This window comes from Sparus aurata, chromosome 2, assembly GCF_900880675.1.
Source record: "Sparus aurata chromosome 2, fSpaAur1.1, whole genome shotgun sequence".
NCBI lineage: Eukaryota > Metazoa > Chordata > Actinopteri > Spariformes > Sparidae > Sparus > Sparus aurata.
Genome location: NC_044188.1, coordinates 22449724 through 22474894, shown reverse-complemented (window position 1 = coordinate 22474894; position 25171 = coordinate 22449724). Strand labels below are relative to the sequence as shown.

The window sequence follows — 25171 nt, the reverse complement described above, 5'->3', positions numbered from 1 at the left end:
AAGTAATCATGTCAGCCAGCTTCAGTTCAACTTATCTGTGGAACTGATTCCTGGATGAGACCGATCATGACAGGCTGACAGGCTGAGTGTGGCAGAGAGACAGAAAGAGAGAGAGATCCCATCAGAGAAAGCCCTTTGGATTACAAGAATGGTGCTGAGACACACGCACAGAGGAAGGAATGTTTTGCTTTACTCTCCGGGCATATGGAAGAATTTCAGTGATTCTCTTTTTGTCTCTGGGGTGTGTTCAGTGCTCGCACAGCATCTTTCTGTTCCAATTTAAATTCTTACATTACATTTGGATGTAATGCAGTGATCTCCCAGAGATTATAATGACTGTGTTCATCCTCTGTAGAGTTCTGCTGAGAGCACTGAAGCAACAGATAGGAGCTTTTTGGCTGGAGGATCCCGATCACTGTGGGCAACGCTCAGTGAGTCAGCCCAGTAAGTGAAGTTGACTGGACAAATGAGCTAAAGCTGGACATGGCCAGAAGCAATCCCTTTGTTCACTTTGTTCAAATCAATGTCACCTTTTCTTCCTGTGAAGACCCAGGAAACTGTTCTTCTTCTTTAATTCTCTCATGTGACCAAAACCAAAAACCAGGCATTGAAAGAGACTCAGATGTTAATTGATTTCACTGGTAAAGATTTATTGTATAATTCTGTCGAGAAAAAAGACAAGAAGGCAGTGTCAGACATGCAAAAGGGCTAACAGGCAACTAAACAGTCCATTACTATACCAGTTAAAGTAGTCAATAAAATACAGCGTTCCTTTATTGCAGTATTAATATAAAAACGATGTAAAAAGAAAGGGAAGACACAGAGGAGACATCAGTCTTTCCAGACATGAAGTGTCACAATAGTGCTTGTAAATAATAAATATTGACCTTTTATTAAAAAATAATAATAATCAGACATAAAATCAATGTAATTTAACAGCACGCTAAAGTAAAAAAAGAAAATCCTATGATTCTCTACACAAGGCGGATATTTATGCTCAAAAATATATTTATACATTCAGAAACTTTAATACTCGTGTGGATCATCTTCACATATAAAGTGTGTGTGTTTGATTGTTGAAATCTACACTAGTGTTTCCATCAATTTATCTGCTCTCTATACTGTTAATGTAGTCTCATTGTGCTTTAGAGTAAAATAACAGCTCACTATTCTCCAGTGTGAGATGAATCAAGATTGATGGACAGACAGACAGACAGACAGATAGATAGATAGATAGATAGATAGATAGATAGATAGATAGATAGATCATATTGGCCCCACAGGTCTGGAAACTAGGCCAACATGGCAGCGTTACAGCAGACTGTTTATATTAGACAACTTTGACATTCATATGATCAGACATTCACTTCAAAGGCCATGAAATCAACACTTCAACTAAAAGGGTCAGTCAGCTGTGGCACATTAAGAGCAAAGAGGAGAAGACTTTCTGAACTTCATAGTGACAGTGGAGTTAATGTAGTATAAGCGTGTGTATAGTACTGTTCAGCACAAATCTTTTGTTTCAGCTAGCTTAACTATGCAGATACAGTAGGTAGGGGTTTGCTACAAGACAAACAAGTGCTTGAAAGTTCATGTGAATTACTCTGACAGGAAGTCTTAAATAAAAAATCTGTTTCAATTGGTTCTGTTTGTTTAAGTGCAAATTACAGCGGATATGCATTCAATGTAATAGTCACTGTTGGCTTAATTCTGAAGCCCACAGTCATCTTAGCACTCATGCTAACTCTGTGAAACTATGTCACAACAGTGGTGCTTTTGAGCTACATGCTAAACACTGCATGCAGACATCTTCACAATTATAGTGCTAACATGCAGATGTTAAGCACGTAGAATGTTTACCATTCGTAGCGCCTTAGCGTAGTATCCTACGTGTTAGCATGCTAACATTTGCCAATTACAGACAAAGCACAGCTGAGGCCAATTAGAAACTAACCTAATTTGTTTTGCAGGACTATGGCTCTTAATCATTGTCACTGAACTGTTTCAGTCAGGGCTAACTGACACACAGATGGACATTGCCGTCTCAAAAGCAACATCACTAGGCCAAAAAACAATTTATTTTGACAAACATCGATTGTTACTGCAGGAGATCCCCCTGATGTTTGGGTGCAGAGCCAGCTGTAAGTAACAAGAAAAAAAGGGAATCAAAGTGTGACAAAGAGGCATGATGTAAATAATATAATGTGGAAGCAAACGCAGGTCACTTCTGGTATAGTATAAACGGTGGTAACCTGACCCGGTGGGAAAGGCAGCGTTATGACTGCTTGTACACAGCAAACAGGGATTAAGGTGTGGGACAAACTTAGACCAAAGAAAATGTGCTTGTCAGTCACAGAAGTTAAGATTAACAGCGCCTCAGGCATTTATAAAATATTCTGAGCTTTGCATTTTATGCATTTAACCAATACCAAAAGCGTTTGATACGAAGGAGGAGAGCAATGCGTCCACCTGTGGGCAGACACACGGCTCAGATGTGGATCCAGATAAAGATCAAAATCAGACAAAATAATTGATTTGCCACAGCTGACCATGAATGTTTGTCTGGTTCATGCAGTTCAGAGCTTAACTGGATCAAGACATGTTTGTCATCTGAATCCTGGTTGGTGAGTAACATAAGGTAGTTATAGGGCTCCACATATGTTGTGCCACAGGCTGTGAGTCTTCAGGTGGAACGCTGTGAAGACAAGCTGGAGCTCAGGTTCAAACAGTCGGATGCTCACTTCCATTTCTCCAATTTCTCCAAGCTCACGGTCAGAATAAAACACCATAAATCAAAGCTTTTACACTCTAACCTTTGGTAAGGGCCTGTTTTAAGACAACAGAGATGGATATTGTCGCAGCTCTTCAATGAATCAACATAAATCAATCTGACTGAACTGGCACAGTTTCTGAATCTGCAAGCAAACCACTTATTTATGGCAGTGTTTTCTTAGAAATCTGTGGTCTACCTCCAGTATTAAGCAAAAGTTGAGCAGACACTGGAGTGTAATACTGGACTGATTTGCTGCAGACGGCCAGAAATAAGCCAATCCATACAGTATCGAGATTGCAAAAGAGCAGAAATCTGACCACTGGCCAGTCTTTAGGGGGCTGCTTCATTAGTCACTGTAGCATAAGAGCAGAAACGGAAAATAGGCTCAATTCTTTTCCTCAAACAATGTTGATCTTATATGTTGGATGAAACACTTTGGATCTTAATTAACTCAAGCTGTTGCCTACTGACCTCTGGAGGAGAAAATGTTTTTGTTAGATATAAAAAACACAGTATAAATCAAAAATACAGAAGAGACATGATAAAAATCATTTAAAAGACTAGACTGAATATGTACATCCATGTTCCACATGAGAACAATATGTATATTAAAGCAGTCATTTCAGTAGCTCTTGCCAAGTGTTCAATAAAGTGATCAATAAAGAAATGTCACATTATTATGAACCACCAGCTGTTTAGCTTAACTTAGCATCAAGGTTGGAAACAGAGGAAACAACTAGCCTGGCTGTGTCCTAAGGGTGAGAAGTTGGGTTTTACAGGGAGTTATGTGTGGGATTACTCCTTAGTCAGAAGCAGCGACTTCTTGAAGTCCTTGAGTTACCCAGGCAACAGCAAAGATGACAAGAACTCACTGCACCTGGCCAAGAAATAGTCCCGCACACAACCCCCATCAAACCACAACTTGTTTTATTAATTATTTACTTTGGTTTTTGCACATATTTAGCAAACAAAAAATGAGAGCTGCTTATTAGTAAACTTTAGAGCTAGGTTAGCCGTTTTTCTCTGTTCCATTCTTGATGCTAGGCTAAGCTAACAGATGTTTTAGCATCAATTTAGCATATGGGCATGAGAGTGGTATCAGTCTTTTCTTTTGACTCTTGGCAAGAAACCAAATGAGTGTGTTTCTCCAAAGGTTGAAATATTCCTTTAAGACAACATCATACTATCTCCATCTCTTTCTCTCTCACACGCACGCACGCACGCACGCACGTTATTCCAGTATTGACTGCCTTTCCCAGCTGTTGTCCATTAGGCTCCTCTTCTTTGTCCTTCCTGCTTTCAGGGAGATCTGTTCAGTCTCATTATTGCTACAAGTCTTTATGAGGTCTGTTCTTCGATGAAGTCTTTATTGCTAAATACTACTCTGGACTCAAGCTCGGCTCAATCATCATGGGTCAGACTTTCCACAGATGCGCGTTTGGTTTGGTTGTTGAAATTCACAGCCGATTCTGGGCTCAAGTTGAAATTCAGGTGACGGTCTGTAACACTTCTGTACTGCAACATTCATTTATGAAGGCCTACAGTTGTACATACATCATTGATGTAACAATAGGTAAAGGCAATATTTTAAACATGTCACCATCTTTTATTATTGGTGGATAAACACCACACTGTGAGTCTGTTATTGCTGGTTTATTTTAAGTAGTTTTCCATTTATTAAAATTCTGCATAATAAGTCTTTTTGATCGTTACTGCTAGGTGCTCTTTAGTTGATGGGATTATGCGACTGGCAGTGGCTGTTTTGTGTTTTTTGTGTGAAGCTAAACATGTTTTTGTATGAGTTTGCACATGTGCATGGAATTATTGCCAATAGAGCAAACCTCCACCTAAATCTGGGACCTTTAGTCCCAGGAATGGCCTTTTCAAGGAACTGATAGGTTCCTTCAGCCTGTTGTTGTCTGCGTTTCCAGCACAGTCTAAAGTCCCGCAAAGACCAGGTTTATTAGTCTGCTAACGATGAAAGAGCAACGACATTTCTGCACATAACTATACAATCTAACAACGTATCCTTACGTCTGTAATGCTATGTTGGTGTGTCGACAATGGGTGAACAAAAACTTAACTGGTTTGTGGCTGCAGAGTTTGAAAAATGATGAATGAAGTAAAATGCAGCAGGTACTAGGCCCTTTGCAGGGCCTTTTGGGTGGTAAAATAATGTTCCCAGAACTTAATTAAGAGTAGTTCCTGGGGAAAGTTCCTGCAGTGGAAACACCACTTGATACGTGAAGTGTCCTCATTAGTTGCATGTGTTAGTCTCACAGGTAGGTGGTAGCCTCTCTGTTCTCCCTCTCTCTGGCCTGAGCCACGGCCACGTTGATGCACTGCAGCCACTCCTCGGTATGTTTCTCATCCTGAGCTTTCAGCACGTACGTCTTGCTGTCTGTGAAGATCTCAAAGGCCCGAGGCAGGCCGCGATCACGCCGTTTCTTTGCGACCACCTGTGGAGAATAGAAACGATGAGAAAGAGGTGGAGAAGCAGATGTAGAACTCAGACAAAAAGATGTGTTGTCTGGTAAGAGATACTGCTGTCATTTTTGGGATGCAATCTGGCTTTTCTTCTTAATATACAGTTGCTAGTTAAGCCTGCTCATGGTATTGTGTCTGTGAACTGCTTATGTAAAGTGTTGCTGTCATGAGACCAGGTACAACACTAATAATGCTAATTATGTGTAGCAGTGTGAATCAAAGGGTTTTGTGAGCTGGTTTGTTTATGACAATATTACTCCCATTATTACAATATATTATTATCCTACTCACCTTGACACTCTGCACCTTGCTCAACTCAATAGGGATGTCATCCAGCTCGTCTTTCTGCAGTAAGCACAGATATTGAGAGAAGTAAAGAAACGAGCAAAGCAAATGAGAACTTAAGATGGAAAAACATAGTGAAAATGGTCAAATAAAGAACAAGTACAGTTGATTTTTGCAATGTGATGTGTTTTTTTAATGTATCCAGTCAAATGAGTGCATCTAGAAATGTATCTTCAGCCACGTTTAAGTACCTCCGTCATGTCAACGCAACAATGTCAGTCACAACCTCCTAATGTCAGCATCACAATACTGCATCAGTGTTGTTTCCAGTATGTACAACCTCAGAGGAAACCATTTACAGGATGAACAATTACACTTTATTGTTCTGCTGCTTCTCCAGGGCAGGAAATTCATTCTGTCAGGTCTGCTGCTCATCACGTCCATGTATTACCTCGAGTGTCATGTTGAATGCGTGTGATTGTAAGTGTGGGTGTGTGGACGGCACCGCGTTCATGTCTTCTTATGCCAGAGTTGGTTATGTGGTTAGAACCATATAACCAGAGCTAGCTGCAGGACTCATGGCAACAGATCACATCCTGCGTGTGTGTGTGTGAGTGTGTGTGTCTGTCGAAAAAGCATTCAGTTGAAGTGGACATGTTCACAGTTTTACCTCCCAGCTAGCTGTGCAGAGGGTCTGTGTCATGTCAGTGGACTCATGTACTGATCCAAAAGGACATTTGATTGATTTTAATATAATGGAAATTATTATCCTAACCAGAGAGACCAAAAGGTATTGTCTCATGATACTTCAGCTTAATGCACGTTGCTAACTTTTTTTTTGGCCCTTTAATGTGCAACTTATTCATTCATTCATTGCATTTGACAGGGTTCATTGAAGAAGAGGTCCTTTGGTCCTGGTGCAAAACCGAAGTCCTGAAGATCCTGTTCTTTGCAATAAACACTCAAGGTGTCCAGAGACATGAGTGGAATTCTGTCTGTATTTATAAAGGCAGCAAAATGTGTTTTTGTTCACATTATTACCCAATTATACTGTTTTATTATACATAATTTTACAAAAAGGTTTGGTGTGCTAGAACGTTTTTAGAATTATTATTATTGGCAATGATACTCAACAAGTACAACTACGCTTGGCTGCTGAACAGAACCATTCTGTATCCCACTGTTCTTTTCAAGATGTGCATGTTTGCTCTTATTTTCTGACAAATCAAATCATCTTGTGAAAAAATTAAATGCTGCATTTTGGATCTTCTGAGAGCAAGAGACCGCACCATTACTAAGTGGGAAACATTTAAGTAACTCAATAATAAGTTTCACTAACAACTAGAATTATCATGGTTGTATACCTCCGCCAACCAATCAGGCTGCAGTTCACATCCATTATCTGTCCAGACTCATAAAACATATGATTTGAAGAATATAATAAAAGCTAATAGGTGTATATTTTAGGCGAAATGTAAGTTATCACTATAAAGATCTGTGTGATTCAAGTGACCAGGTTCAGATGAGAAACATGCCGTCTTCACTCAGAGGTTATTTCGACAGTAGACTGAAAATCAATATCAGTAAAACCACTGAGCGTGTGAGATTACACTGCTTCAAATATGGATGTTTCTGCAAAGAAGCAACAAATCCTGTAAAGTGGATGCTTCACACACACGTTCAACCCGGCGGCACCCAAGGTTAGTGTCGCCAATTCAGAATCCGACCAAATGCGAAATATGGTCACAGTCCCCCATTCTGTTTGAGTCTGCCTACTTTGGGCATTTGCGCCAAATGTAAAGAAATTCCCTCTATGTGTGCCTGGTTATCGTGTTCACAAGAATGAGAGGGACAGACAGACGGATGGACTGAGCCAGCAGCCAAAGTTGGTCTGGACTGAGACGGGATCACGTTGGGAGTCACCGGGGCGACCGGGCCAGCTCAAGTTGGGTAAAAGAGAGAAACTTGAATTCAGAAGGTACCGATGTATTGTCCCGTTTATTAAGGAAAATAGAAGTAATAGTGCTTCATTTCTTTAGCATTTTGTGAGTTTATTTTGTTAATGTCTCATGCTAAAACTTGACTCTTGCTGTTCAATGTGTTATAATGGGCTAGGGCTATCTCTGCACCACAATACACAGACATCTTTGACATAATGCCAACACTGTTGTCTCTGTTGATAATGCTTGTTCATTTTCTGAATGTTTTAGACTAAAATTCCAGCCATATCTTAAAAAAATGCTCCTTTAAAATTGAAATAAATGGAAACTAATGTCTGCCTGAGGCTAGGAAAATAACATTCAGAGGATTTGAGCAGCAAAGACAATAGACAAATAATACTTATTTTAAATGGACTTAATATGAAACACATTGTGCCAAATTATACCACTAAGAGAGACAGGATAAAGTAAACATGAAAAGATGTGTCCATGCTTATTCTAAAGCTTATATCCACACATCTCAGCTACTGTATCAGGACAGCACTGATATCTTATCGACACAATACATCATTCATTCTCATCTCTTTCCCATTTTCTCTCTGTATTTTGTTCTGTATTCCTGCATGAGGTCCTGCCAAATCAGCTCAGGCCTGCCTGTAGTTTATTATAATTCTGTCTGGTCTCAATTAAGGAGAAAATACAGCATTCAAAGGAAGACACACTAGGGCTCAGCAGTAACCTACAATATAGATAAATAGGTATTCTCTTTAGAGCATTTGGTATTCCAAGTTAAATAAATGTGACAAGTTGAGCACCACAGTGGGATACAATCTCAGCTTTGTGTGGTTTTGAAGAATGTTTCAAACCTCTCTGTTTGTCAAAGCTGCTCAATCATTCAATGTGGAGGAAACAACACATTTTTGGGTTCTTAATCTCACTCCCCAGTTGGGAAAAGGTCTTTCACAACATACCAACCACCTCCAGAACACGCTGGCAAAGCCGCACTGAGCTCCATGAACAAAGGCAAAAAACCTTTCCAAATTGTGGCTGCTGAGAGGAATCCATTACCATCTGGATAGGAGCACAAAGACTATTGTTCTGAGTACAAAAAAAAAAGAGAGAGAGCTAAACTACTTCTGCATTTCAACCACTGGAGAATAAACCCCCCACCCCCCGAGCCCAGTATAAATATGGCTCTGTCCAAAGATCCAGAGGAAACCCGATCTCCTGTTGGCTGTGAAAATTACTTCAGTTACGATTAATTATCAGTAGATGATTGCCATAAACCAGGATAGAAGCGTGGATACACACACGCAGAGAAAAACTTCCAAATAAACTAGATGTTTTGGTTTTTTTTGGCTAGATAAAATCAAACTTGACCTGATTAAGCAGAGTTTTCCTTTGCACAACAATACTCTGTCCAGTGACCTCAGCTTACAGTAAGTCACCAGCAAGCAGAGAGAAGTTGGAGGGGAAAACTCTGTTGCTGCAACCCAGAGGGAAACCTCCTCATCTTAGCGCACAGCATTTCTTTCACTCACACGTACTGCACGAGCAAGTACCCACGGCGCTACTTGTGCGTAATGATATCTGCTTTGAGTTATAGTGGGTGAGAGTGACTCATGTTGTTGCAGCATCATGCTTTGGCCTTGGGACCCCCCCACCAGTCCTCACCGGGGCCAAGGTTTGTTATGGTCGGATTCACCGGACGCTCCTGGGGGATGGTTGAGCTTATCACAGGATGAGGTTTCCACTGTTTCATACAGAGTTTCATCATGATTCAAACAACACGGAACGGGGAAATATTAATCAGGGTTCTCTGAATGAGAGAACGGGGACAATGTGCATGTGTGTGTTTGTGTGTGTGTGTGAGGAGGCTTCGCTTTTATTGGCTACGTACTGATTTGCCCCTCCGGAAGAGGAGCTGGTTTCCCGCCAGGGTGAAGTAGCGGGTTTTCCAGCGCTTGATGAACTTCCAGCGGACCTGCTTCTCCTTCAGCTTCCCCTCGATCAGAGGCTGCCCCTCCTGGTTCACAACTAGACGGCCACACAAACACAGAAAGGAAGGAAGGAAGGGTGAAAGACCGAAAAGAAATGAAAGAAAGGAATGAAAGAAAAGACACAGAAGAAAGGAAAACAAAGGTAAAGGCTGACAGAAAACAAGAAAATATTCTTAATTTTATGTTTATGCCCATTTACTTCACGACTGACCACCAACGTATTGATCTGAAAGTTCTGTCATCAATTCATGACCTGGTGGGAGGGTATGACATCTGAGATCAGAACCAGGCACTGTGCTCATGAAGCTATTTTGCCAGAAAATCTATCCCAAAAGGTAAAAATGGTTTAAAGGATGGTGAAATAAATAATACAGCATGTCTGGCAAACAATCAGTTATATTTGTCAGTGTGATAAATGATCCATCCCCAGCGAGTTTTAAGACTCAAGTTGAAGCCAAATCAAGCCCATGACACAATTTCGTAAGACCTCCTTCATTCTTAGAATTTATTATTACATCTGCGAATAATTTCAAATTTTTTTTTTTTTCACAATTTAGATTTTTCACTAGTATTTTATTTTACACTAATCATTAAATGTGTTTTTATCAAAGTCTGTAACATTATAAAAGGCCTTTTATTTCATCTGTAAAATTTTCTGGACCCAATTTCTTTTCACAAAAGAACCCATCACACACCAAAATGTCTCCTTTTAACCCAAAACGAAGGTGAATCTGGAGGATGGACAGATTTTTTTTAAAGTGACTACTTCCAGGTGTTCAGCCACTAGGTGTCCCCCAATCGAGACAATGCAAAAAAAAGACATATATATGTAAGTACGCGCAATTGGTATTGCATTTTTAATATATAGCACAAAAGCACAGGTATGGAGCCTTTAAGCCAGAAACACCCAGGAACACAAAGGTTGTAAATGTTACTGAATGCACCAAATGTTTGAACCGTGCCGATCCTCCCTCTTTATGTACCTTGACATCTTTCTCTTAATAAAGTGAGGTCACATCGTGAATTTACCGTAAAACCACTATCGTAGTAAAGCTCTGTTCTGTTCCCAATTTCCTTTAATTTTAATTCTGTCTCTTGAATTATCAGTTGTGACATTTTAGAACCATAAAGCCCTTGCAACTACATTTTAATGACATCATGCAATACAAACAAACAACTTCCAGTCAGCGTTTAATGGGTTGTTCAGTTTGAATCAACAAAAGCATTTTGTCTCAGATACAGGAGAACACCCACAAAGCCGAGTCTGCACCGGTCTGATTAGAAACACCCACCCACAGCAACCTCCTGGACTGAGCTGGATCAAGCACCAGTCGGAGTGTGTGTTTGTGTGTGTGTGTGTGTGTGCATGTGTGTGTGTATGTGAGTGGGAGAGAGAGTGTTTACGTATATGGGTGCTCTGTTTGAATACAAGCGGCCAGCTTTATTAATAAACCTGATCACTCAAAGAGATCTCAGATTATTTTTCTGTGACTGATTGCTTGAAATGTGTGAACACAGATGTTTTCATTGGTTCATGTTTGGAGCCGGTGAACCAGAACGTCAGATGTTGACCACCAAACAGAGACACTCTTTGTATCCAGATGATGAGTAAAGCAGTAAGGAGATTACCTCAATCTGACTGGAGTGTGTGTGTGAATGTGTGGGCATGTCGGAAAGGTGATTCACGGAGGTGCCCGATGCCAGACAGGACAAACCTTTAAAGGTCATCAGAGCCTCCAATAAGAAGAGAGAAGACGGAGGCGCAGCTTCTCTGCTTCTCTGTTTTTCTGTTTCACATCATTGTAAATTAAAAACCTTTCAGTCTTTGACAGAAAGCAGACAAAACAACATTTTGTGTCATTATAAATACATTAATTCAGGGGGTGAGAACTTTTAATGGGCATTTAATCATATGTTTGTCAGTTTAGGGATGAAATGATGAAGTAATTATTTAGAAGAAGTACACTGATTGATAACGATAATAATCCTCACTTGCAGCCAAAAACAAAACCACATAATAGAGAACACCTTGGTATGCAGGGCTGCAACAAAGACAATTATTCCCTCTTACATCTTTCTTTAAAAGGAACATTTCACCCAAACTTAGTTCAACAGATGTGAATGGAATTCACCTCCATTGTGGCATGGTGCAACCCAAGGAAACAATGGGTAAATACAGAGTTGCCAGAAGTGTTACGCTGTGTCTGAAAGAGCCCTTATGCGTCTTTCTGAAACAACTCACAGACCATCATCAAAAGTTTTGTTGGGTTGCAGCAGCATACCAGTTTCAAGGTATACGTGGTATGAAAATTGAAGGTACCTTGTAGATTTGCTTCACTACAGTGTGAGTTAGCGTTATCAAAAATATTTATATTTTAAGTTTATAATCAAGCTTCATGTCTGTAAAGACAGATTACTTTATGAAGTTGTAATAAAGTTCAACAAAAACAAACAAACGAACTAATTAACAATTAATTAACTGTCGTAAATACAAATCCCGGGTCTGTTACAGTTTGTCACATATAATGTAGGTGCTAACTACAGACACAACTCATTACATCATAGCAATGTTATGTGTTGAAAGCTTGTATGTTGAAGTAAACATGTGTGTAATGCTGTGATTCTACCCTCTCACTGAAGTTACACAGTGCAGAAACAAGTGACCGGGCCGCGAAGTGTTTTTAAAATTGCTATTTTGATGCTATCGCTAAAGTGCTCGTAGCACTCCATTGAAAATGAGTTTGACCCGAAAACGAAAATTTGGTTAATCTTATAAGTGCCTCTTTCATCGTAATTATGCTTTTACATGAAGGTTTGACTCGGGTACATTCACAATGTAGCCTAGGTTGCATTTTGGTGAGAGTTTGGCTTTAACCCCGTTACAAGACACTGAACCATCAACATGATTTAGAAGCAGATATTTTAATGTACAGAAATTAAGCTATAACTGATAATAATTATCATTGCATCCCACCATATAACCAGGTGTCTTGATATATTCTGAGATAATCACCGTACTGTGAAAATCTCACATTTTTACAACCCTAGTATGTATGTAGGGACTTTTATGATATAAGTAATTTCATTAAAATTATTAATAAATAACTAAAGAGATATATGCACAATTCAATTTATCTCCATTGTACTGATGTGGCAGCAGCAAACTGTTTCCTTTTCTTTATAATTTGAGTGAATTGGCCCTTTAACTTTAGAGACAATAGTTGTGCTTTTTTTAAGGAGATGGGTGAAGTGTGTTAAGATTTGGTATTTGTATGTTTTCTAAATTGTACTGTTGAGTCACGGGGATGCCAACCATCTGAGTCAAACATTTGTCAATGATCGGTCTGTGGCCGCATTGACTTCCTGTCAGTTGTGGGGTGCCGGCTTGTCTGCATCTTCTAACAAATATTTCAGGTTGGGTGCGGAGATAAACTTGTCTGCCGCGTATATCACTGCGCCTCATGCCGTCTCTTCGCTTTGATGCGGACACCTGGAAAGTGATGCATTGATTTGTCGTCAGCCTCAGGCAACTGCTGCAGTTCACAACCCCTCGTCTGACACACGCTGACGTCAAACAACGAGACGAAGACGCAAACAGTGGTGGAGAGTAATTAAGCACATTTACATTAAAGGTAGGTAAGTACAGTTTTACGGTATGTGTACTCTACTTAAGTATTTCCACTTTCTGTTTCTTTACACTTCTGCTCAACTACATTTCTAAGGGAGATATTGTACTTCTTGATTCCTCTTCATAAATTTAGTAATTTAAGTTAGACTTCATTGACAGCCGAGGGTAATTTCACATGCTACAATGAAGTATATAAAGTAATAAATTCAAGTAATAAAATCACAAATTAATTTGAGGGTGTCTAGACCTGTCCAAGCACAGTGAGATTATTCAAAACATTCATTTCTTAATCTGACTTTTAATGCCAGTGGCTCTTGTGTTACATTTTGAGCTTCATGGGAGTGACAGGCTTTTAAAAAAGTATGACAGGAGTCAAATGTCCAACCCAAATCATTACTAGAAACAGCTGTCCCCCCCAAACAAGCCTTATTACACCCTCAGGTCCACAAATGAAAAGACCTTTGTGTTTGTATTTGTCTATTTGTTTGACTTTCATAATGTATGAGTGCATTTGTGGATTAATGTGTGTGGTTTGGTGTTTGTAGTTTTTGGCTTGAGGCATCGACATCGGGAAGAGGTGTGAGGAGAAAAGTGAGATGTATCCAGAAAGAAAGCCATGGGTTTAAACCACAGCTGACAGTACACTCAGCCTTGTTAACCACCAATGATAGGAAAAAATGTGGTTGTAAAGACGTTAGCTGCACCCTCCCCTTCAATGAATGTCAAATTTTCTTTCTGAGTGACAGAATTTCATAAGTGTAAAAAAATGCCAAGTCATAAGCGAAGGAAAAAGTGCTTCTTGTAACATGTTTAGCTTTGCAAAAACAAGTTTTAGAAGAGAAAACACGTGAGGTAAAGCAGAAACAGACACAAGTAGCAGTTAGAGACACAGTTAAATAGCAGTTACAGTTTAAAGAAGAACGCCAGCCATTTTTAACCCATATCCCTGTTGATCGAGGTTACCGAGTGCTGTCATTAGGAAAAATAACGAGAACATTTGGCACAATATTTACCAAGTATCAGAACGGCAGCTAAAGCGAACCTATGGGGGCAGACATAACCAAAAGTGAAACTTAAGGATGTTCGCTAGGTTTGCTTAAGCTGCCGTCCTGATATCTGGTCAATATTGTGCAAAAAATTCACGTTATTTTTCCTACTGACAGCACTTGGTAACCTCGATCAACAGGGATATGAGATAAAACGGCCGACGTTCTCCTTTAACCGATGCCCATTTCACACTGGACGAATATAACTAACATCTGACTTTTTTCTTTGGTGATTTAGGGTACAATCACCATTCATTACCAGGTCAAATGACTCTGCAGTAGTCACGTGTAATTATCGGCCTGGCTCCGATCGGCAGTGATGGAAACTTAAAATCTGGGTTGACACACACATTTTTGGCCCATTTTCCGCTGGAATGCTATGATACACATTGAAGTTAAGGGTGTTTGCTCATTATCAGCGTGTTGCCATTCAAGCAGTATTGTATACAGTTCAGTTGGCCTTGACTTTAAAATAGTGACTGAGGCAAAAGATATAAGAAAGTAACCACTGTAACATTATCACTGGTGTCCGTGCTGCTTTCTACTGTTCCCTGTTTTCTGGTGTGTTCACTACGTTGAATGTAACATTCACCAGAAGGAAAAAAACAACAAAAAACACAGAAAGGCAAAATTGTACACTTTCAAAAGGAAAAAAGTCAACCGCCTATTTTATCTGATTTACCAGTATCCTATTTTCAAAAAAACTGCATATGTGCTCTAACTCTGGTAGAAAAATGGTATGCTAAGGTACAGTTAGCTACATCCACAGAGGTAGCAAATGTCAACAGCCATGATTTCTCTGTGCCTTAAATGTCCATGTTGACATAGTTAAAACAGTTCATTTGTGGTTTAGCTTTTTCTGGGATTAGTTGTATGCTAACCACGCTAGTTATTCTAGGCCTCGGTTACTAGCTAATATGTGGCTAATACATTACTGTTGTGGAATTTTGGCTCGCTAGACCATTCAGGAGAGATGAAGAAGACTCAGAGACAACGATGACTTACATTGAGATAGTTTATAGAACATGGTGAAGGAAGAGCAAAAAACCATCACGTCTATCTGCACAGAGTGTTGCAATGATAATCCTAACAAGTCTTCCCAAATGATATTTTACAGCTTCAGGTAGCAGTGCTTCCATACATGGTTATCTGGTTAACAACATAGCAGCAAGAGGGGTGATGCAGAGTCTCCCAACTCTAGCCAGAGGACTAAGAGGGTAAAATAGGTCAGACTTAGTCTGTAAACATAGATAGATTGAAGGCCTCCTTACGGGGTTTACACAGTTAGCTTTGCCTTGGCTTGGTTCCTCAGACATCTGCTTTGAGTATCTAGGTTGCAGAGACTATAAAAAGATTGCTCATAGGGAATCTTCACTATCCTTATCCAGACTTTAACGTCTGTACAAGATACGTACGACCTGCTATTGTATGGAGACAGAATGACCTGGGAGAAACATATTTTTCTTCCACAATTACTTGTCTTTGGTTTCTTCCTGACATGACAACAATGTAGCCCAGCTAAGTTGACAGCTAGCTAGCTAGTCTATGCTTTGGTAAGTATAGCTTCCTTGTTTCTGTACTAACACATTTTTTACTGAACCTTGCTGTTACTTTTGTTCATGTCATCTTTTTTCTGATTTGTATTCACTATCACTGTTGTTCAGAATTGTTTTCACAGATTAACAGTTGCTACGAGTAAAAACCTCAAAGGCTAACTGCTGTCCTTAAAGCTTTATTGGTAGTGTTTGTTAATTTACTGCTTGCTAATCCTGGTCCTGCTTCACCACTCAAAACTTACATTACCACAACAGTATATACATTTACTTGATCAGATAGTCATTTCTCATTTAAGTCTTTTATTTTATTTTTTATTAAAGAATTAAAGAAAAATAATTTCAAGAGTCATGAAGAAAACTAATAAAGGCAGAAAACATCAGACGGATATGAAACCTGAATCCAGCCCTGCCAACTTTAGTGTAACCACGGTGCAGTAAGATTTAGTGGTTATTAGATGAGAGCTAGAGCTCTATAGAGGAATATCATAAAATTATTGTCGGTAATAGGGTATTAGCTAACATTTCCATATGACCACAATCTGGCCTGTTGACGTTGCCAGAATATCTAACAGCACTCTCGAGAAATGCTGCCTTAAATCATTTCAGCAAGGATCTCCAACTCTCAAAACTCCATCTGTGGTAATGGTACTTAATCTTTGGCGCAGCATGATGAACGTCTCTTTAGCCAGGGAATCTCCTGAATTTGCAACATAATTCCTGGAGGTGAGAATTTCTGTCCAGTGTGTCTTCACTGATGGATGGTGGAGTGATGGAGAGCCTTGCGAGGGGTTTTCCATCTTTCCCTCAACAGGGGATCCGTCTTTTAGACACAAGTGAATGTATGTGCAAATCTACATGTAGAGGCATGAGGGAGCGATGTTACATGTGCACATTTTTAAGTGTGTGTATGTTTGAGTCCACTTAACACAATTCAGAGATTCATTTCTCTTGTTTCTGATCACCTGTGCGGCAAGTTTGGTGATTGATTAGGTGTTGGCGTGCTGTAGCCCACCAAGTCAAAGTGCACAACAACACCAGACAAACCAAAAGAGAATGAGAGAGCGTACATGTTGAACCTGCGTACCTTACTCTGGCATGTCCACACATACAGTAAATGCCCAAACACACACACACACACACAAACACACACACACACACACACACACACACACACACGCTCATTACCGCCCACTTCAAAAGCATTCCAGTAGTTAAACTCACCAGTATATCATAAAGCCTCATGGAGTTGCACAAACCACTGGCTCCACTTTGTCCTTCACAATGGAAAACACTTCACCTTTCTCTCCTTTTTCCTATACCGTTAAAACACAAGAGTGTGCGTCCTCTGTAGCAATCACAGCGAGCCGCTCAGGCCAAGTCAGCAAGTTTTTTATAATGGTAAAACAATATAAAGCACTGTAAAGTGAAACGTTGGCTGGTGGCAGCTGGTAATGTGAACAGCATGCATACATGGTAAAATACGTGTAGTGCTCCAGAATGTGCTGCATTTATAATGAAAATTAAAAAAGTGGGTCAACTAAAAGAGAAAAAGCTCCAAATCCAAATTTGCGCTGGTTTTTGATGTCAAGTTTCATTTGTTTCAGGGAGATGAGATGAGTCATCGCTGTTATTTACAGTAACCTGACCTAACATACTGGATGAAGCTGGACAGCTTTCAGTTGGACAAGTAAGAAAGTTTCCAGCGGACAGTTCTCGTTTGTTTTCTGGCTCGACTTCACACCGTGGCCTTGTTTTATGGACATTTTCATTTTGGGGAAAGACATGTTCACATCTTCATAATCTCATAAACCATTTGAATTTGTGGACAATTTCATGTACATGAGCCATTTCAAATTACTACGGATTGTGTCCAATACTTGATGGCATGGATACAGACACTGTGGTAAGATCTAAACTGAGAACAACTTTCCTGTAAATCTCCTCTGGTAGCATGGACGTCACCTCCAAAAATGTATTTTTTTAGTAAACTTTCTACCACTTGAGAGGTCACCAATAAAACACAGGCTATCATCACATCACAGTATATAAAGAGACTCAGGGTTTTTTTGTTTAGCTGTGACCAGGCTGTTGTAAACTCTTGAGGGAAGCATCATTAAACTCAGCAGAATTCCTTTATCGCTCTCTATCTCCATCTATTGGTCCATCAGTTCATTAGTCCACAAAGCTGTGTCTACCATATAGTAACCGCAGCTTTCAAACCTTGAGGTGGAAAGGTGGAAATTTGTCTCGGAGGTTGAGTGTTTGAGATGTTGTTTGCATGAACACATGGATGACTGCGGGTACCCGGTTGCAGCTGTCGCAAATCAGCACTTCTATTATTCCTGCTTTTCGATCTCCTTACATTTCTCTCAACTTGACTCTCAACTGCATATCATTATATCGTCGTTATAAATATCTTATAAATGGTTGGAAAATCTATTTGAATATTTAGAAATGTGTCCTGCACAACAAAGACTACATAGTCAAGGCATAAAGCCATTTAATCGCTTGGAGACTGAGAGCGTCTTTACATCCTTCCAACAGATTTCAGCCTAATTTAGTAGGTCATTTTCTTAATTCTTTAGATACCTACAGCTTTGTGGTTTTGTCCAGGGCACAGGCCTGCACTTTCTCTCTGAGACTGCAGGCACCAACTTTGTTGTTTTGATTACTACCACCAAGATCTAAAGGTGTCATTTTTCATCTACATGTACCAAACATGATCTAAAGGTCTAGAAACAATACCCTGATGCACTGGACAAAGTCTGACTTTCTTTGACAAGTGTCAACAAGCTTCTGCCTCACTGATTAACACATTTTTCAGTCTTGCCCATATCTTTATAACTATACAAGATTTTATCAGGTGTACTTTTGATGTCAACACTCTTTAGGATAACACCAGATACAGCAGACCTGCCAAAGATGAAGGCAGACTTTATGGCCTCGTTGACCCTATTGGCTAGACAACTAATACTACTTAATGGAAGTCATCCTTTCCTCTATCCCATGAGGCTTGGGTCAAAATGGGTCTTCATTTTGGTAAATTAGGAAATATTAAACAAACACTGTGTGGGTCTAGGTTATTTTTTTGCAATTCCAAAGTAAACATCAGTGAAGCTGGATTACGTTCTATCTCATTATATTCCCCTTTTCTATGCAGTTGTTTTTTGTATGTATATTAAAAACAGTCTGTTCAAGAATTTGTAGCACCAATCAAAAGTAATCAAAAATGTACATAATGCACTGTCGTTATTGTTGGCTTAACATGTTACAAAGCCACTTTTCCTCAAAGTTATGTAGCTGAGTGTTGACAGCTGACTGATGATCAGTTGCAGGTAGTGTTGGCTCAGGCCAATGAGTTCATGTGACTGACACAAAAATGTCATGCCTCAGGTGGTGAAGGTCAGAGAGGGGTCCCTTATTTAACACAGTGGGCTGTTTGAAAACAGCACAGGATGGATTATATGGCCACACTAGGAACTCCTTCACTCGTCGCTCATTTCTCAGACTCTTTTTCTTAAAGCTGAACACATCGCACGCACTGAAGTGCACAGGTATAATGCTGCCTGCATGTATTCACACACATACACAGTCTTTCATGCTCAGTAGTGTTGCAAATAAGTTCATTCCCTGTCTCAATAAAAACAATATACTTTCTTGGCTGAGGCTCCATGCATGTTTGTTTGGTACAACCTGAACAGAGAATGTGTGTGTGTGTGTGTGTGTGTGTGTGTGTGTGTGTTTTAACAGGATTAATGATGGTGATTTCAGCTCTGCAGTTACAGGAGCTGCTTCTGAGTTTTGTGCAGAGGGGGTCTGCTCTGTGTGTTTTAAATCATGGGTGGTGGGTTTATTACCATTTCAATTGGTAACCTGTTTCTGAGTCCAGGTTTCGCATGAGAAATATCATTGGTTGAACAACAGGGTAATTAAGGTGACTATAAATGTTTGATGTACATACATACATTCATTGCAGGTTTCATGTGCCTAGATGCAATTATTTTAGTTAGAAATTGGTGGTATCAAGACATGCACTTTTTTAATTAACTGATTCAATTATTACTATGTCAATAATCAATTAATTGGTTATTAGCAATTTTCTGAGGAAAAAAAGTCAAAATTCTCTGATTCCAGCTTCCTAAATGTGAATATTATCTGGTTTATTTATTCCTCTATGACAGTAAACTGAGTATTGTTGGTACTGTAAACAAAACAAGACATTTGAGGACAGGATGGGAAACACTGCCATTTTTAAAAACTGACCTTTTAAAGATTAAGCAATGAATCAATTTATCGAGAAAACTAGAATTATTGCATTGGCGGTTGTATGCTTGCTGTACTGTAATGAGCTGTGTTGTTGAATAATGGCCACAACTTTTCCATGATTATGATGTCACATTGCTTCAAATGTCTGACCTTTTGGATATAAAATGTCTTTATTTCATCCTTTTATCCTATTAGACATTTCTATACAGATTATGTGAGAAAAATATTATGTTTTTTTGTAATTTAAGAAACATAACCTAGCTTAGTATTTTCCAGATGCAGACATGCTGAGCAGCAGGGCCATCCAAGGCCACAAATACTTTAGTAAACACAGGTAATTACACACGCTTCCAATGAAACAGTGGGAAAGTACTACTACTCTTTCCCTAAATCCTCCTATGATGTCAAGAGACTGGCATGAATCTAAAAGGTAATCATCCATTCCTTACAGTCCTTCAGCTGGCTCAGTGATTACATTGGCTTGTTCTGAGCAGCAGAGCTGGAAGAATGGCTTTCATTTGGCTTTTGTACAGTCTGATGTGTGTGTGTGTGACTGTGCGTGTGTATTTGTTTACTTCACAGTATGTGTGTTTGTGTAGTTGAAGAAATGGGTGATGACAAGACAACGACTGTCAATAAATGAACTGAATGGACATTAACTCCACTTGAATGGATGAAGATCATTCATCACTCACTAAATCACCTCAGATCTTGAATGCCGATGACTGGAGAAATATATGGCGGCGTGCAGTGTTGTTCCATGTGCTCAGTTTTCTACCTGCTTTCCAACCAACTGAAGCTAGTTGAAAAACATATCTATCACTCTAATATAGGTTCATACTGTTGTTTTCCATTTCCAATTGGGAAAAGGACGTGTTTTGGTTGTTTTTGTGCCTCTATTAACCCCAGAGGATTCTACTAAGGCTGGCTCAGTGGAAATGAACACTGATGTAAGACAAAACTTAAATCCAAACTGATGGCAGGATCAAAAATAAATGCAGACAATAAGGCAATAATCTTATTGGAATTATCCCTAATCATACTTGAACATTTCCTCTAATGCTGCCAACAGTTTATTACTAACTCTGACATTCAGAGTAAGAGTGAGCTTCTCCAACCAGTACAAAACCTCAGACTATGAGCTGTTAGTTAAACCAAATCCAGCATAAATACATTCACATACACTTAGTAGTTAATGTTGTTATTGTGAAATCATTTCTTATACACTTACTCACATAAAACAAAGTTGTTTTCTCATTATTTTTTGTTAAAACCTTGCCACACACTGATGTGTAAATCCTCTCAAATCTGAACTTTTCTCCCTCCGAAGCAACATCAATAAACAGACACACACATGCGCTCACTAAACTTTAACTGCATCCCATCGGCCCGTTTCCTTCCACCGGCAAACAACTTCCTGACTGTGGCGTGAACTCTCTGAGAAATACCTGCTGGCTTCTTATTAGTGGCCATTAAAAAGCAGAGCTTGAAAACTCAGTGCTACATGTTGGGACGGAGGTTTACAGCTACTTGTCAGTGACAACACACCTCACTGATTTCAAGTTCACTTTCTCGGGAGCCAGTCCCTCTCATTTTCACCTCCCGGCCCCCTCTCTTTCTCTTCTACCATATTTCTTCAAGCCCCCACCCCCCGACTGCTCTTATATAACTAATAACTGCTTCCATGTGAGACTGACAGAGAGATATACGTAGATTTAAAGCTTTTTTATCCCTAACTCTGTCCCATCTTCTCTCCTGAGGCTAAACTGTCATAAATCGATGTATAAACTCTGTGAATTTACTGCAGCATCTCTCACCTACATGCACTCTCCTCATGCTTTCTTTGTTAGTCAGGAAGAGAGTGAGCAGCAGAGGAAAGAGGCTTAACAGAGTAAATCAAGCCAGAGTGAGGAGACTCTATGTGAAAAACAGGTGTACACCAGAGTTGAAAGTCATGTTTTTATGCTTTTCCATATGCTTCACACATCATATATTTGAGTCATCTTTTTGGACAGGTTTAAAGGGACAGTTCACTCCGAGTGCCATCTAGTTCCATTCTTTTCGAGAAAGAGGCCAACATCTCCAAAGCTGTGCTGCTCACACCAAAACAATCTGAATGCATAAACAGTCAGCACCACAGGTAAGAGGAAAAATATGTATTTTTGATTTTGGAGTGAACTGTCCCTTCGAGTAGACAGACAGTAAACACTTGCATACCGTAATCTAAATGTGATTTAAGAATTCAGTCATTATTCCAAGTCATCAGGACAAAGCGCTCATCAAAGAGGGAGTAGCAAGACCAAAGTAAACTAATCAGAACTGAGCCATGTTGGAACTGACCGACTGATTGCAGTGACCCGTCATAACGACACTAAAATCAGACTGGCAGCTATTAAATTAGAGCCTCTCTTTGCTCCGTTTGCTTTGACTGTTCTGGGAAAAGATTATTCCCCTCAAAGGCATTTTGAGTGAAAACATCCCGCAGAGCTTTTACCATCAGACCCCAGGGAAACACAACTGTGCCCAAGAGAGCTGGTGAAATGACTAACAGTAAAAAAAACTTTACCACTTTACTTGTTCATTCCTCTATTTTTTTTTGTTTTGTTTTGTTTTTTTTTGGGGGGGGGGGCTTCATGTATTAGTGTGTTCATCATCATGAATTCATGACTTAATCATTGCTGTGTTAAATTCAAGGTATAGCAAAAAAACACCTACAGCAAGAACCTACCTCAGAGGTTGTCAACTTTTGAAGCCACATTAACAGAGTTTATCACGTCACATGAAGCTCATTGGACTAATGTGTTATTTTCTTGTTCAGTTCTACCAACGAAACACAAATTCTCACATATTTTTCTGTTTGTATGAAACCAACTTGTAATCTCATCACGATTACATGTATGTGGGCTTATGTTTAAGTGTGTGCGTGTGTGTGTGTGCGCGTACCTGTGGCCTTCTCAGGGTTGTTACACATGAAGCAGAGCCAGCCTCCCTCCTCCTCACTGTAGCCAAACAGATCAAAGAAACGCACCTCCTCTAGCTGAATCTGGAGACTGTCCAGGTCCTGAAGACAGAAGGAAAGAAGACAGAGTATTTACTCTGTGACGATATTTTAACTTTCTAGTCGGTATGTTTTAATAAAAGGTCCCTTTTCACAGGAGACAGTTTGACATGTCAAACTGAAAGAGCACAAGTGTGAAGGCTAATTTAAATGAAGGCAGAATCCATTTAGCTGCTTTGGTTCGGTGTTGCTCATGCATGATTGACTTGGACAAAATGTTTGAGTCAAAATGTCTGCTGACTGGCTGCTGTTTATTTATACTGTATACCTCTGTGGTTCACCTGGAGTTCAGAACACTTTGCATCAGGAGACATTTACAGCTTCGCAGAGGGGCACAGTGAGGCGTTTTCATCAAGTGAATAGAAAATTGATCCAATTTAATTCACAGAATCAGGCTTTTCTTCTGGTTTCTATTACACTAAACACATTAAAGACAAAGAATACATGGTAATCTACGGGAGAGGTTTCACCAGGACACAGAACACACACATACAATCACAAGCATATACACACAAAATGATGAGTGATCCCGTACATTAAGAGGTACTTAAGAGCTTGACATTCCAGTTACGGACCGTGCAACTGTGCATCAGTGTGTATGTGTCGGAATAAAAAAGCACTGGAAACCAAGAGCCCCATTCCAAATCCCTGAAGACCCCCTGCACATGGTAAGAGTTATACTTCACTCTAAAAACGCACAAACACACTTCAGTGACACTTAAACCCACGAGATAATACATATTTATCTTCGGCTGGTTTGGAGAAAAACGGGGACATTTAAAGAGATGATGGATTACTGTCATCAGTCTTCATGACAATATGATACGAGCACTCACTCGCCTGTGTGTGTGTGTGTGTGTGTGTGTGTGTGTGTGTGTGTGCCAGCGTGTGTGTGTGTGTGAGAATTTGTGTGTGTTTGCGGAGTTTACCCAAATCTCTCTCTGATGAAATCATAGTTGAAATATCCCGACCACCAACCCAGCAGAAGACTCTGCTTCATCATTTTTCTCCTGAACTCTGACCCTGCGGCAGTCCGTTCCCATTTTCAGGTGATCCATTTGGGAGCGAGAGGAGTTTTTCTCACTACGCCAAAAGTTAGACTCCCATTAATCGCCCAGAGGGGGCTGGATTTGAAGGACTGTAAGAAAAACAGGTAGCTGTGATGGCTGAGCTACAACTGTGTTTGACCTTTTAGTCCTGCGACCCTTCAGTCCTTGACGTTAATGAGCGAGGATGTAAATGTGAAAGCTGGATTTTATGTGAGTTTTCCCATGAAACATAGACCACAACCAAATTTAAACACACACACACACACACACACACGCACACACACACACACACACACACACACACACACACACACACACACACACACACACACACACACACACACACACAGCACTGGCTTTGAACACGCACACGTTTTATTAGAAGAGTGTCAGACCATTTTGATGTATTCATACATCAGAGCTTTCTCTGTGTTGTTACAACTTAAATAATTGAGGTCAAAGGGCTTTGCCTGCGGATACAGATAAACCAGGACCATGTGCAGCCGAATGAGAGGGACCATCTGTGGGTTTACATGAACATTAATATTTGGAACCAATCCATAGGATAGAGTGGTCTTTAGGAGACACATGTTGCAACGGTGAGAAATCCGATTAAGTTTATTGGATAAAATAGACTGGACAGTGAAAACAAGAGAGAGGGATTACAGTGACAGAGGGGAGAAGTAGCTGCATAACTTCATTTACTTCATAACAATACTCAAATAATTTTGAGTACTTTGGAGGTGCCTGTACTTATACTTGACTATTTCTGTGTATATCATTCTATATTTTTACTCCAATACATTTTCAGAGGCAATTATATTGTTTATTTCCCTTGCATGTTAGAATTTCACATATAAACATAAAGAGCTCATAACATTTCATCTGTATAGATTCAACTAGCAAATGGTAATGTATTTAGGCACACCACCAACTGATTTGTTATCAGGCGCACTGCTGTGAAAACTACTAAAGTTTAAAATAAAAAATCTTCATGTGGCTCTGTGGAACTTTTGTGTCGCGCTGGTAGCCGGTCATTATTTAAGGGGACTCTGTTTGAAGCTAATTAGCTACTGTTGCTCT

At 39.7% G+C, this 25171-nt stretch overlaps 1 protein-coding gene across 3 annotated transcripts in view; it reads right to left on the bottom strand.

Annotated features, from left to right (window-relative positions):
* Positions 1–625: 625 nt before the first annotated feature.
* The window catches only part of veph1 (ventricular zone expressed PH domain-containing 1), a 90448-nt gene continuing 65902 nt past the window's right edge, over positions 626–25171 (bottom strand). For 2 of the 3 annotated variants that reach the window (XM_030394889.1, XM_030394881.1), the window contains 4 exons: positions 22925–23042; positions 9386–9522; positions 5552–5608; positions 626–5232 (listed from right to left, as the gene is read on the bottom strand). In XM_030394889.1, coding sequence (XP_030250749.1) covers positions 5050–5232; positions 5552–5608; positions 9386–9522; positions 22925–23042 — 495 coding nt within the window. In that variant the 3' untranslated portion in view covers positions 626–5049. The remainder of the gene's footprint in view (positions 5233–5551; positions 5609–9385; positions 9523–22924; positions 23043–25171) is intronic. The other variant, XM_030394897.1, reaches the window with a different exon arrangement.